General features: G+C 43.0%; 1 protein-coding gene and 1 pseudogene across 21 annotated transcripts in view; one reads left to right on the top strand and one right to left on the bottom strand.

The window, feature by feature from the left end:
- The window catches only part of FUT10 (fucosyltransferase 10), a 259,413-nt gene that overhangs the window by 214,424 nt on the left and 24,379 nt on the right, over positions 1–20,610 (bottom strand). For 17 of the 20 annotated variants that reach the window (XR_014258323.1, XR_014258324.1, XR_014258325.1 and 14 more), the window contains exon 2: positions 18,651–18,945. The exons of the other annotated variants lie outside the window; for them this stretch is intronic. Coding sequence is in view for 14 of the 17 variants with exons in the window: in XM_082444662.1 (XP_082300788.1) it covers positions 18,651–18,945 (295 nt within the window). In the remaining 3 variants the exon portion in view is untranslated. The remainder of the gene's footprint in view (positions 1–18,650; positions 18,946–20,610) is intronic. 20 annotated transcript variants of the gene reach the window in all.
- LOC309651699 (nuclear receptor coactivator 6 pseudogene) lies at positions 12,888–15,802 on the top strand (annotated as a pseudogene). The gene has a single exon. The product of its transcript is annotated as a nuclear receptor coactivator 6 pseudogene (transcript).

Here is a 20,610-nt window from a genome sequence, read left to right as displayed (position 1 = left end):
ATATGACTACCCTTGCACACACAGATTTTAATCACTGCTCCTCACATGCAGCTGAAATATATAGTCACCAATGATTTGGATGTCAAATATAGATGTCTGTACTCAGGAAAGTAAAATATGCAGATGTCAATAACCTTAAGGACTAAATATTTATATACCTATGAAAGCAAAATATTCAGTGATCAATAATTTACTGACTTATTTTTTTCACCTGTCAGGAAGGAAATGAATAGCATTTTTTATCCATCACAGTTGTGGTAAGTTGGTAACACAAGGTGGAACTAAGTATCTGAGAGGCCAAGGAGTTAAATGAATATGCACAGTGAATTTTTCTCCTTGGACACCTGCATAAATGAAAATAGATACCACTAAGACATCAGGACATCAATTCTATCTTGAAATCACATCTCAAATCTACCCATTTCTCTCTCCACTACATCCCACCCTAGTCCAGAGCAACATCACTTCTACTTATTTAGCAGGAACTGTGTCTTGCTTCCACTGTCACATTCCAATCCATTCTCCAAAGAGAAGCCACAGGGACCTTTTTACAGCATAAATGAGAACAGAGCAAAACAGAAGTCAGAGCATAGCACCCCTGCTTAAAACCTTCTGCTATTTCTCCATTGCCCTTAGAACACATCCAACTCTCTCACCCTGTCTTGGGGAGCCCTTTATCACCTGGCTCCTGTCTCCCATTCGAATCTCATCTCATTCTATCCTCCTTCACACCCACTCTGTACCCAGCACTGTGACCTTCTTTCTGACCCTCCATCACACCAAACTCCTTTCCACTCTCATTTGCATCTGCAGTTCCCTATACCTGAAATTAATTCCCTCCATCTTCACAGGACTGTCTCCTCCCACCTTTCAAGACTCAGCCTCAAATGTTACATCCTCAGAGAGGCCTCCCTGGTCACTCCATCTCAAATCAAAATGCTTATCCCTGCCTGGTAGCGTCCTATTTACCTATTTCATAAGCTCCATGAGGGCAGAGCCTGTTGTAGACAGGCTGACAGAACCAGGTAATAGAACCACTATAACCCCAGCACCTAACACAGGGCCACACATATAATAAATGTTTCTTCCATGTCAGTTGTACTAATGAATGAAGAACAGATCCCCAACATCAGGAACGGATACATCCTGAGACATTCTCAAACTCTCCCAAATCATGAACACCAGTAGCACATGATTTCCTCAAAAAATGGAGTTATGTGGTCTATTTCATACAGATCCAAACCTTAAGTTAGTCCAATATTCTACTCTTTAATCTATTTAAATAGCTAACTTCTGCCTGATAACCACTGTTTCTTAAAATACTTCTCTTTGTCCTCATTTCCATTATCAGCATTAGTAGTTTACTTTCTTCAAAGAGGTTATTTTTTCACTAATAAAGAAAGTGTTTAATATTTCAGGAGATTTCCAGCATACACAATATAACACAAAGCCAGTTGAGAGATGGACAGATGCTGGCTGTTCTTTTTTTTTCTTCTTCTCTTTTCTTTTTTTTTAATTTTTATTTTATACTGGAGTATATTTGATTTACAATGTTGTGTTAGTTTCAGGTATACAGCAAAGTGATTCAGTTTTACATATACATATGTCCATTCTTTTTCAGATACTTTTCCCATATAGGTTATTACAGAGTACTGAGTAGAGTTCCCTGCGCTGTACAGTAGGTCCTTGTTGATTATCTATTTTATATACAGTAGTGGCACGTGAGTCTCCAAGTACCCCCACCCCAAGGTCAGGAGACGCGAACCTGTGCCCTAGAACTTACCGAGGTGGTGTGGGTCAAACTGTGAATGTAAACTCTGCAAAAAAGAAATTTTCTGCTGTACTTACTCTTTAGTTGAAGTTGTTTTAGGTTTGTTTTGTTTTTTAATTTTTAAGAGCAAGAAAACGTATTCATTAAAGCTGGTTGGTTTTATTTTGGGCGCCTGTGAGAGATGGGCACCTACGAGAGATGTGCGCCTATGTTGTCTGCTCTGAAGAACGAGCTGCCAGCTGGTCTCAGAGGATCTCTGGGTGTCTGAGAATCTGCCTAGAACTGGATGGGTGCCAGCATATCCATTGGCTCAAATGGCTGAAACTGCAGTAATGAAATCTGTCTGCTGGCTCCAGCAGGAAAGCGCCTGACTCTTGGCCCTTGTCACTTCTGTGCTTCCTTTCAGATCTTTAAGCCCAACCTGAAAAGCGCTTTCTGATTTTCAGTCACTTCTGCTCTTCCTTTGATCTTTATACTATCACGTGCTCTGGAAGACCAGAGAGGGTCAAAAAGGCTGAGTTGGAAACAAAGGGGAAGGGACTTCCCTGGTGGCGCAGTGGTTAAGAGTCCGCCTGCCAGTGCAGGGGACACGGGTTCGGGCCCTGGTCCGGGAAGATCCCACATGCCACGGAGAGACTGGGCCCGTGTGCCACAACTACTGAGCCTGTGCTCTAGAGCCCGCGAGCCACAACTACTGAGCCGGCATGTCACAACTACTGAAGCCTGCGCACCTGGAGCCCGTGCTCCGCAACAAGAGAGGCCACCGCAGTGAGAGGCCCACGCACCGCAGCGAAGAGTAGCCCCCACTCGCCGCAACTGGAGAAAGCCCGCGCGCAGCAACAAAGACCCAACACAGCCAAAAATAAATAAATAAATAAATTTTTTAAAAAAAGGAAACAAGGGGAAGAGACCTCCCAGTCCTGACCAGAAAACCCTTAAAACTAAACATTAGGAGACTCACTACAGCCTATGTCCTTATATCAAACTAAATCTAGCAAAACTCAGCTGATTTATTTTTTTAGCTGGAAAGATTGAAAATCAGATAATATTAATAGGCAATTTTTTCATGGAAGGAAATGAGTACCTTAGCTGTAAAATATTAATATCTTTGCATAATGAACACTCTTCCTAAAATGTATCGATAAGCAAAAAAACCTAGGAATTGGATAATTTATTAATAACTGTTCTTACTGTCTTTGTGGTTAACTGTCTCCTAGGACAAAATGTCTCTGTTAATTCACTTTTTATTTATATCAAATTAATACCTGCATATAGCTTTAAATGCAAAATAGTTTTATCAAGACGATAACACAAGACAGCAGGGTGCTGCCCCACTCCACTCCCTATTTCTACATGCCAGAGGTCACCACCCCAATTTTTTCAGGTGTTTCTTCTGTATTTGCACTTCAAAAATATCTAAATAACAGGGTTAACGTGGTATTTCTTGATTTTTTGGTTTTAGATAATACCTATTGTCTTGTTGCTATGGAAGGTGTAGATTTAATTCTCCCTTCCCCCCACATACCTGTCTTCCCTCCTCATCCATTTTTGATTCAGGGTATACCCAGTACTTTCATTATTACAAGTATAAATATTGTTTACAGCTGCACCAAACCAGTGCATTACAGTCGTTTTCTTTCTTGAAAATTTTTGTTTTGTTTTGTTTTGATTTGATTTGGTTTCAAGTCTCTGGCCAACACTTACCACACCTTTCAAAAGCCCTGTGAAATGCTTCTCAAGCCAATGTCCCACGTGGGCAAACTGACATATATCTGACAGATTATGAGTCTTCAACACTAGAGATTCTGAGTAAGTTTGGAGTGCGGCCCAGAGACTTGGGGGTTTGTTTGTTTGTTCATCTATGATCTTGGAATGAGCTTGGTCTGGGAACCACTCACCCACAGCAAAACAAGTAGGATCAAAAACTCTCAAGTTTTAGAAATTTAAGTGGCAGAGAATTTTGGTTCAGCTCTCCACCATTCTCGCATCACTTGCATTAACTTTCTAGAGGTGGAAGTGAATGTGAAAGAATGACCCACACCTTCTATTGCATGAATGATCAACAAAACTATCACAACTCCTATCAAAAGGGCCAAAGTTTTAGCCAAGGTTTTGGTTTTCCCGCTTTCCAACCATGGACCTTGACACCAGAACTGAGCATTTTACAGTAAGACTGATAATCTATCATCTCCGACTGAGATGATAAAGGTTACAACACAACTGTCCCCACGTGGCCATGCTGACTTTCGGCAGCCCAGCGCCAGGCATGTGGCATCAGTGCGGAGGGTTTGGATCGGTGGGCAACCAGAGTGAACTCCCCTCCTCCTTTTCCAAGTCATAGAGGGTCCATTCATACTTTCTCAGCTCTCTTTTTGTCAGACAAATCATGAATAAAACTTGGTTCGGAGTTAGAGACAACAATAAAAAGTTTTTAATAATTAAAAAAGATAAAAGTAATAGTCAAGAGGTATTTTTTTAGGGCATAATCTGAAAGAGGCAAAGAGAGATAATTAAATAGCAATCATGATGGAAAGCAGAGTGAAGAGAGTCACTGACTTAGACTCCAGAAGGATGAATCTAAGGCCCGCAGGGGAAGGCCAATGAGCCACCTAATTTACCCATAAACCCACAGAATGCTCAAGAATTTGACAGCATTAGGTGCAGCTTGTAAACAAAGAAAAACAAAGAGAGTTGCTCACCACCCAGTTCTAGAAGGATTAAGTCATAACCCACTGCAGTTGCTGACCGACAGAACATTCGGAGAGGAAATTAAGGTGATAACAGGTCGCTCTGTGCTTTGGACAAGCAGGTCCTTGGATAGTTAGATGCGTGTCTCAGGAAGAATTTCAATGCACCAGATTCTTCCGTCTTCCTGTACATAGACAAGCACTAAAATCATTAGCTTGAGATATCCGTTCCTTGTGACTAGCAGTAATCTTTCACCAAGACGTGTGCTGGACCACGCGTATCCCCAGCCAAAAAGCACGTATAACTGGCTCCCCCCTGACCTCTTTGGAGCAGTTTCCTCAGAGCTAGCTGAGAGGCTGTGTCCTGGGTTATAGTCTCCAGTAAGACCCTGAATACAACTTAAACTCACAACTCTTATGTTGTGTGTTTTTCTTTAAGTCAACAATCCAAAAGTAGAGGTGAAGATGGGACTAAGCACAGAGGACTGTTTAAAAGTCAGCTTAAGGGACAGTTAAAAGCCCAGATCCCTTTATTCTGTGCAACTGAGCAACTGTCCCTTCCCCACCCTGAGAGAGTCCTGGAGGTTTCTACTCTCAGGAGTTCAAAAGAAAGGGTCTTCGGGCAGGGGGTACAGGGTCTTGTTGAGGTCAGGGGCATCACACTGAAAAAAGAATTAAGTGATAGTTTACAGACTGAGCAGTAAGAAGCTCCCAGAAGATGGCCACCCCTGTGATACCCTCCAGGTAGAGAACTGAAAGAATCCTCTCTGGGAGATGTGACCAGCCCAAGAGAAAACGCCTAAAAATACTGACATGAAGGGTAATCATACTACATAGCTGAGCTGTGAATTGCAATTATGTGAGTTATAATAACGTAAACGCTGAATAACAATCTAACTGAAATCCCCATGTTCCCTTAAGGGAAGTCAATGGATAATGCCTCAAATTACAAATTCCAAAATTGCAAAATTAGGAAGTAACAATATAAGCATGTTATTAAGAAAACAGAGAGCTGAAAGAGCAGAAAGTGGTTGCTTCTAGGGACTGGAAAAGGAGGGCAGATTCTACTGTTTCTTTGAAATAAGCCTTGCACCAGAGTGTTTAATTCAACTAGGTACACAAATAAATTTGATAAAATGTAATTTAAATAAACCAGAGTTTTAATCATAGGGTCTAATGCACTCATTCAAGAAGAATGCCAGGCACAACCTGGGTAAATTATATAACATCTTAAGACCCAGTGAAGATGATAACACCAATGTTCTCATTTCCTCCCCGACTCCATGTGAGGATCAGGCCGGCTTCACCTACTGAGTCATCCATTCGACAATGTTGCCTGAAGCCTGGCTACGTGTCGGGCACTGTTCCAAGCAGTGGGGTAACAGCAGTGAACCCAACGAAGTCCCTGTTCTCCTGACTTAGATTCCAACATGGCACACAACAGGTAACTGGTCCCAAAATAGTAAGAGAACTTCGGGGGGTTAATAAGTGCTATGAAAAGAAATAAAGCCGGGCAACGGTCCACGCCATCAGAGAGCCATGTGGGAGGGGAGCCCTATTTTGGAAAGAAGGTGAGGAAACAGGTCTCTCTGAGAAAACATCACTCCTGCAGAGACCCAGTCGGTGGGGAGGAATAACCCGGGGCAGAGCATCCCAGGTGGAGGAAGGCAAATGAAAGGTTCTGAGGCTAGAACAGGCTTTCCCTGTTTGAGGGACAGCAAGCGGCCCGGAGGAGAGAGGAGTAAGACTGAGGGTAAGAGACAGACCGGGAGAGGGGCAGAGCCTGCAGAGTCGGAGGCCATGGTGAGGACCTGGAATTCTAACGAGATGGGCCGTCACTGCCAGAGTCTGAGCAGAGCTCTGAGAATGGTTTTACCTTCTGTAAAGTATTATGCGATAATTATTTGCTTAAACAAAAATAAAGTCTATTTTTTTGCATTTTTTAAATTGAGATATAGTTGGTTTACAATATTATATTAGTTTCAGGTATACAACATAGTGATTCACAAATTTATAGATTATATTCCATTTGTAGTTATTATAAAATATTGGCTATGTTCTCTGTGCTGTACGATATAGCCTTGTAGCTTACTTATTTTAAACATAGCAGTTTGTACCTCTTATTTAAAGTAAGGGGTTTGATTACAGCAAAGATGTATATATGTAGATGGATAGATAAATACACATTTACATCTCTATACATTTATTGTATATCATATATGATCTATCACTTAGTTATGACCTTCTTTTTCACGTTCAACTTTGTTGCTGTCCACACAGTTCAAGTTAAGTCCATTTTCTTGCCATCTCCCAAGTAAGTCTTAAGCTGGCAAAAGCAATTACCTACTATCTGCATTCAATGCACAGGGCCCACGAAAGTCAACCTCCAGAAAAAAACTACTGGTAAGAATCAACTCACAATGGGTGAGATTGGCAGAAATTACCCCGAGAACAGTTCACAGATGTGTCACTCATGAAGTGTCAGGGACACTCAGTACAGTCAAGATGACCAGGGACAGCCGTATAAGGAAGTCTATCAAGGTTGTTACCATATCAACTGTGCTACAATCTTACCAAACTCTACTTGTTAGTTTTCTGTGCTTCTCCAACACATGGCAAAGGACCTGGCAAATTGTGACTGTGCAGAGACGTTGTATCACTGAATGTTGGGATGCAACTGACAGGACAGATATCAAGACTCAAAGTAATTGTGAGACAGAAGCCCCCACTTGCAGAATTCACAGAAGGAATGAAGGAGAGCTTGTTCTACGACTCTTGAATTCCTCAGCAAGGTCAAGAATACAGAAAGGGGTGAGAGAGAGTGGGGAGTCTTGGGTCCTCCTAAAACAAAGAGCCCTAGGCGGACATAGAGAGCTCAGCAGAAAGAAGCTGGATGTGTTGCGGGTACCAGGAGCTGGGAAGCGGTCCCACGTGACTACCTGGAGCAGAGAGGCGGCTCTCTGGGAAAGGACACTGGAAAAGCCAGGGTTCCAGCAGGGAAACTCCAAATGCCATGAAAATGCCCCAGAATAGAAAAAGTATACTTTAATCATCCACCAGACCCACTCAAGGCCATCAGATCAAACCAGCTGCTGAGTTCACAGGACATAAAGCCACACGGCCAAGTAAGAAATGTCCAGTCTCCTTAACTCTCCTCCCTTTCCTCATAGCAACTCTGCCAGTCTCCAGAAAGCAGCAGATGAGGGAGGAAGAAGGAGGCAAGCAGAGTGTAGAGAGAGGAAAGACTGCACTGCAGAAGAAGGACCGCAGGCCTGCAGCGGCGTGAGAGAGGTCCAAGCTGGGGATGCAAAAATATGCAACCCTAGGCATGGCATGGGGCTGAACGCTCCATTTACTAAGTTTGAAACTGTGTTTTCAACTGAAAGTGACCATAAAATTGTCCATTCCCTGAGAGTGAGAACAAAAGCTGGGGCTCTGCCAAAGCTTCCAGTTAGAGGACGGTGAAAATTAACCCCCTGAGTGAGGTCTTAAAGGGACAGTAAGAAACATAAATAAAGAATGTGTGTTTGCAAAAATAAACTCAAAGTGGCTTAAAGACTTAAATATAAGACATGACACCATAAAACTCCTAGAAGAGAACATAGGCAAAACATTCTCTGACATAAATCGTAGCAATGTTTTCTTAGGTCAGTCTCCCAAGGCAATAGAAATAAAAGCGAAAATAAACAAATGGGACCTAACCAAACTTATAAGCTTTTGCACAGCAAAGGAAACCATAAACAAAATGAAAAGACAACCCATGGAATGGGAGAAAATATTTGCAAATGATGTGACTGACAAGGGCTTAATTTCCAAAACATACAAACAGCTCATACAACTCAGTAACAAAAAAACAAACAACCCAATCAAAAAATGGGCAAAAGACCTAAATAGACATTTCTCCAAAGAAGACATAAAGATGGCCAACAGGCACATGAAAAGATGCTCAACTTTGCTAATTATTAGAGAAATGCAAATCAAAACTACAATGAGGTACCACCTCACACTGGTCAGAATGGCCATCATTAAAAAGTCTACAAATAATAAATGCTGGAGAGGGTGTGGGGAAAAGGGAACCCTCCTACACTGTGGGTGGGAATGTAAATTGGTGCAGTCACTGTGGAAAATAGTATGGAGGTTCCTTAAAAAACTAAAAATAGAGTTACCATATGACCCTGCAATCCCACTCCTGGGCGTATATCCAGAGAAAACTCTAATTCGAAAAGATACATGCACCCCAGTGTTCGCAGCGGCACTATTTACAATAGCCAAGACATGGAAGGAACCTGAATGTCCATCTACAGAGGAATGGAAGAGGAAGAGGTGATACATATATACAGTGGAATACGACTCAGCCATTAAATGCCATTTGAAGCAACATGGATGGATCTAGAGATCATCATACTATCGATAAGTGAAGTAAGGTCAGAAAAAGACAAATATCATGTGATATCACTTATATGTGGAATCTGAAATATGATACAAATGAACTTATTTACAAAACAGAAACAGACTCACAGACACAGAAACAAACTTATGATTACCGCAGGGGAAGGGGTTGGGGGAGGGATGAATTAGCAGTTTGAGATTAGCAGATACACACTACTATATGCAAAATACATAAACAACAAGGTCCCACTGTCTAGCACAGGGAACTATATTCAATATCCTGTAATACACCGTAACGGAAAAGAATATGAAAAAGAACAGATATAAATATTTTGAAATCCGTGGATGGGGCAGCAAGAAGCCTGCACCTGGAATGAAGGTCCGAGGGCCCCACCAATCACTCAGGACCCAGCCCCGGAGACGGATTGTAGTCTTCCTCTGAGGAAGACCAGAGCCACATTCTTCCTGTGTGTAACCTCCAGACTTCAACAAGGTGTGCTAATATCCACTTTCCTGAGGAAGTTAAACTCTTCAGTAGCCTGCTTTTCTCTTTCTGTCCATGTACCTGTATTTACTAAAAGTTCTATTTAGAAGCTCACCCAAAACAAAAGCAGTTCCCGACCCTAACTACCCTCATTCTCATCAAAGGCACTCCAACCCCTCTCTCATGACAGACGGGTTTCAAGAGAACTGTTTTAAAATGCAGAGCTGTGTGTTGAAATCACTACAGTGATGGTTTCTAAGACTAAATTCTCTAACTCTAAGGACTTTTGTTTTTAAAAAAATTATTCACTGGTGACTGCTTAATTTTTGTTTCAGAGAATTGCTGATCTAGCTGAAGCCTCACATTTCTCAAATGACTCAAACCAGACACAGAATTCACTGTATTTCACTGTGAAGGTCTTTTAACTATTACTTCCAGAAATGTGTTTATATTAAGTAAATGAATCATCTCTAGAAAGAAAAAAAAAGAAAGGAAGCTATAAAGGAAGCAAACAAAGTCAAAAATATTCCTGGTTCTAGATAAACAACAAGGTACTACTCTATAGCACAGGGAACTATATTCAATAGCCTCTAACAAACCATAACGGAAAAGAATATGAAAAGAATATATATATATAACTGAGTCACTTTGCTGTACAGAAGAAAATAACACAATGTTGTAAATCCACTATACTTCAATAAAATCTAAAAAAAATAAATTCTGGTTCACAAAAGCCTCAAGGTCACATAATCCTTTGAGTTTCCATTTCTGTTAATTAGGTCAGCCTTTGACACCTGAATCATTTTCCTGCCTTTTCTTTTGCAATCTTGCTGTACCAGAGTCCCATTTGCAGTTGTAAGTGACCTACTTAATTACAATATGGAACCCTCAGACAGAAAAGTGTATTGTATTCACTCTATTTCGCTCAATAGATCTTATTAAAGAACTGAATTTCTAATTGGGTTTGTTACAAACCCTACACTGTGAGCAATTCCAAAATCCAAATATCTAGGTTTTATTATAGTCAGGAGTGTACATGCAGGGAGAAGGAGCACAGGATCAGGCGTCAGTGCACCTTGGATCTCCGTCCAACGCTGCTGCTAACCCCTGTGTAATCGTGGCACATCCTTAACCTTCCTGAGCCTCAGACTCCTCACCTCGACAAAGAGGAGGTTAGACTCCCAGGTCCTTTAGGGCTCTAAGTATCTGTGACTACTTCCTGAGTGCCTAGCATGTATAAGGCACTATGCTCGTATGGGGAGAGGGGAAGTACAAAGATGAAGTGATGTTGCCCTGTCATCAAGAGCTTTACACTCTAATATGGAAGAGAAGATGATATAGGACAAAACCAAATGCCATAGTTTCCTTATTTATCTTCTTTATTCCTCATCATTGGCATTGTGCCCGGCATACTGTATTAATAGATGCTCAATTAAATGACATAAAAGAGATATAAAATGCCTATGGACATTTAGAGAAGACAGGCTACATCCAATGGAGGGGAATCAGAAAGCATTCACAGGTGTTATATTTGAGTTGGTTTTTAAAAGGGCATTCAACTTTCACTTGCTCCTAACACCATCCTCTAATTTGATGCAAAATCTTAAGCCAAAGTTCAAGATTCTCCATGCTCTGGTTCCAATATATCCTTCGATCTTAATCTCTCTCTTACATAAAATTATGCTGTAGCCAACCAATCTCCTTGCTGCAACCTCAGATATTACCCATAATTTTCTACCTCCATGCCCCCATTCATGCTGTTCTTCATACCGAAATGTCCTCCAATCCCAACATAATCCAATTCCATTATCCTTCAAGGCCTACTTCAAATTTCCGCTATTTTATGAAGGAGATTTTATGAAGCCTTTCTTGATCCCTCCAATCATATGTGCTCTCTCCCTTCTCTGAAATCCCACAAGACTTGTCAACATTTCTCTTATGGTATATACACCCTTTAGCACTGCATGACAGTTAGGTAATATCTGTGTCTCAAGATTATACTATTTGACATCAAAAACTGTATTATTCCTCCACATTGCCAAACAAACGGTAGTGTTCAGTAGATTATTTTGACAGGACAAATTAAAAAAATGCTCCAGGACACAGAAATTGAATGAACAATTGGTGCTAAGTCAGGAACATCTGTGGCATATGCCTAAAATGCTGACTCTTCCAGTTTGACTTCTGAACATAAGTTTAGCTGATATAATCACAGGAGTTAAGCTTAGAAGGCAGGCCTGAGTCATTACACAGAGCCTTAAGTGGCAGGGCAATAAAAATGGCATATATTCAGTTCTCAGTGGAGTCACTGACAGTTTTGGGAGCTGAACAGTGACAAAATCTGAGCTATGAAAAGCAAACCAGAAGCATCCTGGTTGACACATCAGTCTCCTGGGATTTTGGTTGGAGGCAAGTCCATCCCTGAGAGAAGAATCGGGTCTTAAGTGTGCAGATAAAATTAAGTGCATGCTCTGCAGGTCTGTGAGTCCTAAAAAAGTCACCAAGTAAATACTGCTTTGTAGGCTTCCCGGCAACCAGATATTTGAGTGCGCATCTCAATAGAAGGAAATAGACAAACACGAAAGCAATCATCACTGAATTTCCAAACTGGTGAAAAAGCGAAGGTTCTATATTTTTCTGCAAAAGGGAGAAGGGAACAAAAAAGCACACCACACACAAAGGACAGGAAATCAAAATAGCTCTGAATTCCTCAGCAATAACACTGGAAGCTAGAATACAGTGGGAAAATGTCTTAAAAATTCAGAAAGAAAAGAATTTCCAACTTAGAATTCTATGCTGAGCCAAACCATCAGTGAAAGTAAAGGTAAAATAAGCACATGTTTGCACATACAAAGTTTCTAAAAACTTACCTTCCGTGAACCTTTCTCAGGACACACTGAAATAAAGACACAAACCAGGACTTCCCTGGTGGTCCAGTGGTTAAGACTCTGCACTTCCACTGCAGGGGGCGCGGGTTCTATCCCTGGTCAGGGAACTAAGATCCCGCATAGCCAAAAAAAAAAAAAAAAAAAAAAAAGACACAAACCAAGAAAGAGGAAGATAAGGCATAAGAGAAACAGAAAATCCAACACACGAGTGAAGTACAAGGAATCCCCAGACTGATGGGCAGCTAGGACAGCACCTGGGCACCAGGCAGAAAGGATGACGGCTCTAACTGGACATGTCAGGAATCTCTGGGAGACATTTCTTTAAGAATATCTGGGGGCTTCCCTGGTGGCGCAGTGGTTAAGAATCTGCCTGCCAATGCAGGGGGCACGGGTTCGAGCCCTGGTCTGGAAAGATCCCACATGTCACGGAGCAACTAAGCCCATGCGCCACAACTACTGAGCCTGCGCTCTAGAGCCTGTGAGCCACGACTACTGAGCCCACAAGCCACAACTACTGAAGCCCGTGCACCTAGAGCCCATGCTCTGCAACAAGAGAAGCCACTGCAATGAGAAGCCTGTGCACCGCAACGAAGAGTAGCCCCCACTCGCCACAACTAGAGAAAGCCCGCGCACAGCAAGGAAGACCCAACGCAGCCAAAAATAAATAAATACAATAAATAAATTTTTTAAAAAAAGAAAAGAATATCTGGTGCCACTACAGGGAAAACGATTTGTGCAGGAAAAGAAATCTTAGTATCTTAAATCGTGGCTCACTGTGACTACACGATGATGTAAAAACTGGATGCTAATCTACCTAAAATGATGATATAACTTCTGGGGAAGAATACGGGGCTGAGAAATGAGTGGGGGGAGCAGGGGTGAGGGAGGAGAGTTAAATACTCATCTTCCATAGTAAGAATCAATATGTAATGCCTAAAAGTGAAAAACCAAGAAGTCACAATCTAAGTGTGTTACTTGAAAATACAGGAGCTCTATGTGCATGTATAACACGTTAAAAAGTTTTAAATGTTTAGCCCTGGCCTGGTCCGGCCCATCCCCCTCCCCGCTGGGTCCTTGAGGCCCAGCCTGGTCGGGCTGCTGGCGGCTGGGCGCCGACGGCCGGACAGATGGGCGCACGCGAGGACGGACGGACGGATACATGGAGGGCCGCGGGGACGCTCGGCCCGGGCCGGTGCTACGAGGCCCCCGCGGGAGGGCTGGGGACGCGCTCAGAATTTTTATTTGGCTGCTACCTTAAAATACAGGCCCTAAAAATGCCAGCTTGTTTGGACTTAGAAGATGACCTGGATAAATGATAAAAATTAAGAAAGACATTTTGATTTTTTATTGTCCACTTGGCACATGCTTCTGGAATAATATTCACCATGGTTTTGGATGACCTTCCAAACTCAGAAGACATCTATACTCCCTTGTGTTCATCAACAGTGGAGGACTCAGAGATGGATTTTGACTCTGGGCTAGAAGACAATGACTCAAGAAGTGATAGTATTTTGGAGGATTCCACGATCTTTGTGGCCTTCAAAGGAAATACAGATGATAAAGACTTCAAATGGAAACTGGACACAATACTGGAGAAAGTGCCCGATTTGTTACACATGGAATCCAGCAAGCTAAAGGTACAGAAGGTAGAGCCCTGGAACAGGATGCATGTGACATTCAACATCTCCCGGGAAGCAGCGGAGCGGCTACGGACCCTGGCTCAGGGCAACAACCAGCAGCTTCGGGATCTGGGAATTCTCTCCGTTCAGACTGAAGGGGAAGGTGCTATCAACCTGGCTTTGGCTCAGAACCAAAGCCAAGATGTGAGAATGAATGGACCCATGGGAGCTGGAAATTCAGTTAAGATGGAGGCGGGATTTCCCATGGCAGGTGGTCCAGGAATGCCTAAACGCCTCCCACCTGGCTTCTCAAAGGGACAGGCCAATCCGAACTTTATGCACGGTCAGGTGCCTTCGACCAGAGCAACCACCCCTGGGAATTCAGGAGCCCCTCGGCTGCAAGCAAATCAAAATGTCCAGCATGCAGGTGGTCAAGGAGCTGGTCCTCCTCAAAACCAGATGCAGGTGTCCCACGGGCCACCAAATAGGATGCAGCCCAGCCCCATGGGAATTCATGGCAACATGAACAGCCAACAGACTGGTAGTTCTGGGGCTCCTCAGGTGAACCTGGGCAACATGCACGGCCAGCCCCAGCAGGGCCCACCATCTCAGCTGAGAGCATGCACCAGCAGATCTTGCCCTCCCAGGGCCAGAAGGTCCAGCAACAAAAACCCTGAACCCTCAGAACCCTATGATCCTTTCAAGGGCCCAGCTTATTATGCAGCAGGGTCAGATGACGGTGGATCCTCAGAGCCAAAATCTTGGGCCCTCGCCCCAGAGGATGACCCCACCCAAGCAGATGCTTCCCCAGCAGGGCCCACAAATGATGGCGCCACATAACCAGATGATGGGGCCTCAGGGGCAAGTTTTGCTTCAACAGAACCCAATGATAGAGCAGATTATGGCCAATCAGATGCAGGGGAATAAGCAATAGTTTAAACTCAGAACCAATCTAATGTCATGTAGGGATCAGCACAGATAACGAGAAGACCAACTCCAAACATGCAAGGAAACATGGTGCAGTCTACGGGACAGATGTCAGGACAGATGCTGTCCCAGCAAGGGCCCATGAACTACAGTCCATCTCAGGCTATGGGGATTCAGGGGCAGGCCTTGAGGCCACCAGGGCCCAGCCCACATATGGCCCAGCAGCATGGCGATCCTGCTACTACAGCAAATAATGATGTCAGCTTGTCTCAGATGATGCCTGACGTCAGCATGCAACAAAGCAACATGGTCCCCCGCTCCGCCGCCGTGCAGGCCATGCTGGGAAACAGTGTCTCGGGAAACCACTTCTCAGGCCATGGGATGCCTTTCAATGCACCTTTCGGTGGAGCACCCAATGGAAATCAGATGTCCTGTGGTCAGAATGAGGCTTCCCAGTCAGTAAGGATGTCACGCTAACAAGCCCATTGTTGGTCAACTTACTGCAGAGTGATATCTCTGCAGGCCATTTTGGGGTAAACAATAAGCAAAATAATACCAATGCAAATAAACTGAAGAAGAAGAAACCCCCCTCGGAACAAGAAAAATAGTCAGCAGGATCTAAACACCCCAGGTACTCGCCCACCTGGTCTGGAGGAGGCTGATGAGCACCATTGCCTAGAGAACAAGGAATTAACTTGGACAACTCAGGCCCTAAACTGCCAGAATTTTCAAAGCGGCCACCAGCCCCTTCACAGAGTTTAGTCCCAAAGGAAACTCCAGCCACAGCACTGCAGGGGTCTGTTCCCAGACCAGAACTCGAGGCAAATGCTGCCATAGTCTCTAGACAAAGCAGTGAGCCCAAAGAGATAACTGAAAAGTCCAAAACTCCAAGCCAAAGAAACTCCCGAACTGAAGAGCCAGCTGTGGCTTCTGAAAGTGTGGAAAATGGACATCGTAAGCCATCCTCTCGGCCTGCTTCAGCCTCCAGCCTGACTGAAGACATAACCAGTGGGCTTCCCTGGTGGCGCAGTGGTTGAGAATCTGCCTGCCAATGCAGGGGACGCGGGTTCGAGCCCTGGTCTGGGAAGATCCCACGTGCCGCAGAGCAACTGGGCCCGTGAGCCACAACTACTGAGCCTGCGCGCCTGGAGCCTGTGCTCCGCAACAAGAGAGGCCACGATAGTGAGAGGCCCGTGCACCACGATGAAGAGTGGCCCCCGCTTGCCACAACTAGAGAAAGCCCTAGCGCAGAAACGAAAACCCAACACAGCCAAAAATAAATAAATAAAAAACAAATACTTAAAAAAAAAAAAAAAAAAAAAAGACATAACCAGTGCAGTGCAATCCAAGCGAAGAAAATCCAAGTAAACAAGCTGGACGACGACTTGATATTTGTAAATGTGTGTGACGTTTACAAAAAGCAATTTTGAGCTGTGGCTTTTTAAAATCCATTTCTGTACAGTTATTTTAATAATGTGGTCCTTTTCCTGGTCCCTGCAACCTGTTTCATAAAGTGCAATGGGGAAAGCAGAGTTGTTGAACCCTTTTGGTGTTGCAAGATGAAGTTCAAGGTTTCTATACTGTTGCCATGTATTGAGAGGAGCTAAATGCGATTATGTTATTAGTTTTCACACTTCCTAAGCAGCCTAGAGTACAGGGTGAGCATTTTTAGATCTTCTAATAATGTATGGTGCTGTGGAAGTACTGTGTGTGAAGAGCAGTAGTGGGGCAACAGGAATCTTCTCATTTGGAAATGTTGTAAATAATTTTATTATACAGTGTTTTGGATGTATTTGTTGTAGAAATGGACCAGTGAATAAAGAGAATCTAAGGGTTTGTACAATGTGAAAAAAAAAAAAGTTTTAAATGTTTAAAAGATAGTGACTGTGATACAACTGCTCTGGATATTGGTCTGGAAATTCATAAATGTAAATTCATACCAAATAATTCCACTGCTAGGTATGAATCCTCATGAAATCTCACACATGTACATGGATTGTTTATTGTAGCATTTTTTGGTCATAAGCAAGTTTTTTTAAAACAACCTAAATGTCCAACAACAGGAAAATGGTTAAATGAAGTCTGATGTATAAATACAACGGAATTCTATACGACAGTAAAATGGGTGAACTGGAGCTACAAGGACCCAACATTAATAAACCTCAAAAACCATGTAAGAAAAAAGTAAGTTACAGAGAGAGAAGGTTAACATATCATACTATTCACGTAATTTTTAAAACATACAAAAAAATACTATATGTTGTTTAAACACACACACACACACACACACACACACACACACATACACACACACACCAACTTCAGGATCATGATTCCCTCCCGGTAGGAGGAAGGAAATGGGATGGGGTCAGTGAGGGGCTCATAGAGGCTTTCAGTTTTACTTGTAATATTTTATTTCTTAAGCTATGTAGTAAGTACGTAAGTACCCATTCCATTATCTATATATTTTTGTGTCTAACTGAAGTATGTCTAGGGGCTCCTGGTAAAATTTGGGAAATTAAACTCATACATTTAATGTTGTTTCATCTCAAAACACCACTAGAGGATTATAGTCCCTTATCCAAACTCTCAGAGATTTATGTGTTTCAGAATTCAGAACTCTTTGGATTTTAGAAAAAGGTATCAGGATGCAATTCCATATGTTACATTACACCTTCAGTGGGACCTGAAATCGAGTGATGTTCAAAATAAGCATCTGACACTATTCAGAGGGTTGTTCGCCCCTCAGAAAAAATCAGCCACCAGCCTGGCGCTGGACAAACAGCCCTCACTCCTCAGACCTTCACTGACGCCCCTCTAAAAGCAGAGGAGGAAAGCAAGCGCATGGGGACACCTGCAGGCCTTTGGAGGCTCTGGACTCCACCACATCTGGATGTGTGAGTGCCTGGAATTCCCTGCCTCCTCACCTCTACCAGGCATGCGTGCCCATTGCTCTGCAGCCCTGACCAACTGTGGGGCACACACACCACCTGATTCCTGCCGAGCCCATTTTCTGCTTTATTTAAGTTGTTGTTGGGCAGATCACTGAGGATGACTCAGCCCTACAGCCCAGTCTCAGTCCTGCCACTCCAAAGCCAGCACTACACACACACACACACACACACACACACACACACACACACACACACACACACACACACACACACACACACACACATTCATACCACACTCTAAAGCAGATGTCCTTTCACTGACTTCCTAACCTTAGTGATTAACCTTGCCTATCTTTGGTCAAGCTTGCTAATCTGTGTTCCCCCGTGCCCCTATCACTCAGCCCCCAGGAGCTCCATATTTCTAACAGCTGCTGGCATCTTGCTACCTCCACCTGGCTGGGTCTGGCTGCCCTTCAATGCCAGCATGACATAGAATCAGCCTCGGGAAGTGATGAATACCAACTTGCTCTTGAAAGCTGATGCTGAACAATCTTTTTATTTTTATTTCTGAGTAATGAAATCATACTGTGCTGAGCTTATGTCCAATTAAACATCTGTTATGGTAATCAGAATCTCCTGGCCATTATCACAGATGACATTCTGAATTAATATCAGCAGTATAATCAATAGCCAATTCCTAAATAACAAATTCAGTAAGCACAATACCCAAATGTGAAAAGGTGAAAAGAACTAGGTCTTCTCCCCCATAAATACCAAGTGGCCCAGCCAACCACCCCTCTGTTGGTCCAGCTCACTGATTTATTGTATTTGCTCAATGCTCAGGCCTTCCACAGAGCAAGTGCAGAGGAAATCGGGCGTGCCAAGTGCTTTCAAGGGGAGCCCACCATCTCTTCCTTGGGAGAAAGGCAGTAACTCAGTGTTGAAGTAGGATGTCAGCAAGCTAAGGGAGAAAGGCAAAAGCCCTACTTACCATAGAAGAGGAAGGCTTTGGTCCTGTGATGATGGAGGTAGGTCCGGTTGATGGTGAAGAAACAAGTGTCTGCCCCGCACTGGCCTAGCCTTCCATTTTCCCCAGTCAGTGGGGACCACCAGAGCATGATGGGGTAGCTATCAGCTGCCAATGTTTTTTTCCTATTCAGCGTCAGTCCTCCTCTCTTAAGGAACGGATGGAGATGCATAGGCTCTTCTTCCATTTGTGCATGTCCGTCTTTCCAATTAGAATTTTTAAACTTCTTCCCTTCAAATTTTCCCAGCTCAACCACTACCTAAAAGAGATGACGATTATTACCAGTGTCAGACTGTTTAATTTCCTTCTGTACATCTCCCATTCATCTTGATGATTTAGCTTCTTATTAGTTTTCTATTGCTACCATAACAAATGATCACAAACTGAGCAACTTAAAATGATGCAAATTTATTATCATACGATTCTGGAGGTCAGAAGTCTGAAATGGTCTCACTGGGCTAAAATCAAGGTGTTGGCAGGGCTATGCCATTTTTCAGGAAACTCTGGTGGGGAATTTGTTTTCTTGCTTTTCTTTTAGAGGCACCCACAGTTCTTGGCTCATGGCCCCCTTCCTCCATCTTCAAAACCAGCAACGTTGCATGTCTCTGACCCTTCTCCTGTTATCGTATCTCTCTGTGACCACAGCCAGGAAAGAGTCTTCTCTTTTAAGGACTCATGAGATTACACTGGGCCTGCACAGATAATTCAGGGTTATCTCCTCACCTCAAGGTGTGTCCCTATAATTCCATCTATTTACAAAGTCCCTTTTGCCAAGTAAAGTAACATATCACAGTTTCCAGGGATTAGGGTAGGGACACAGCCTCCAAAATATCTACCAACAAGGATGCTGCATTCCACTAATCACGCAACAGATACATCTCTCCTCCATTTCATAGGCAAATACAGAATCCAGAAGTGGTTGTGTCTCTTAATGAAACCTGTGAGAGTCAGGGTTATTATCTGGCTATTGCTGGAGATTACACTCTGGGGAAAATAAGTTATAAATTACCAGTTGGTTTCCTTTTAGTACAACTAAAGGAGCCATAACATGGATTTTATATTTCTAATAATATCCACTATGGCATAGAGATGGCATAAGTACTGGGCTCCTTCTCACTTAAAACCATGTTTTTTAATTTATTTCAAGAGAGTCTGGGTCCTGGAGAGCTAGGTCATCAATCACAGTAATCTGAAGGGCAGGGTAGACTGAGTGAAATCAGAGGGGCAGTAGTTCTCCAAAAGTGCTGCCTTTTCATCAAACTTTAAGGTTTGATATTGACATGGCATTACAAAAATATGTTAGAGAGAGCAGTATAAAGTAGGAGCTGGTCTGTTTCATATATAACAAAACATTAGTAGTCACACTATACAACAAATAAAGCCGGTAAAAGAAGGCATATTTTCACGTATTAACTGGTCCACTTGTCAACAGAGGGCACTACCTGTGTGGCCCGCAGACCCCACTCTCAGCAGCCAGTGGTGGTGCCTTCTTTATGTATTTGCTACCTTTGGTGTCAGAAAAGGGCCCTGCCCACTGAGGTGATACAGAGTCTGTAACTCCCTGGGGAGGGTCTATAATGTTCACTGGATTCTCTGAGGGATCCAAGGCCAAAAAGCTATTAAGAGCCACTCAGTGAACGCCACATAGTATTCCAAATGGAAGAAAGAATTCTATTAGCTTTAAAAAAAAAAAGCACAGATCACTTGTGACACCAAAGTCATCATTAGAACAGTAAAACCATCACTGAAAACTAAAAGCCCTTGCCAATAACTTTCTAAGCCTCTTTATGATAACATAATAATGTGGCTATTCCCCAATAGCTTGATGGAATGGAGTTGACTTGTAGCTACAAACACTCTTTTCACCCAACCTTTCCTGCAAATATACAACCAGCAACTTGAAAGAAACACGTTTAGAAAGCCA

Source organism: Balaenoptera physalus (assembly GCF_965194825.1).
Source record: "Balaenoptera physalus genome assembly, chromosome: 21".
In the NCBI taxonomy this organism is placed as follows: domain Eukaryota; kingdom Metazoa; phylum Chordata; class Mammalia; order Artiodactyla; family Balaenopteridae; genus Balaenoptera; species Balaenoptera physalus.
This window is presented reverse-complemented; position numbering and strand designations above follow the sequence as displayed.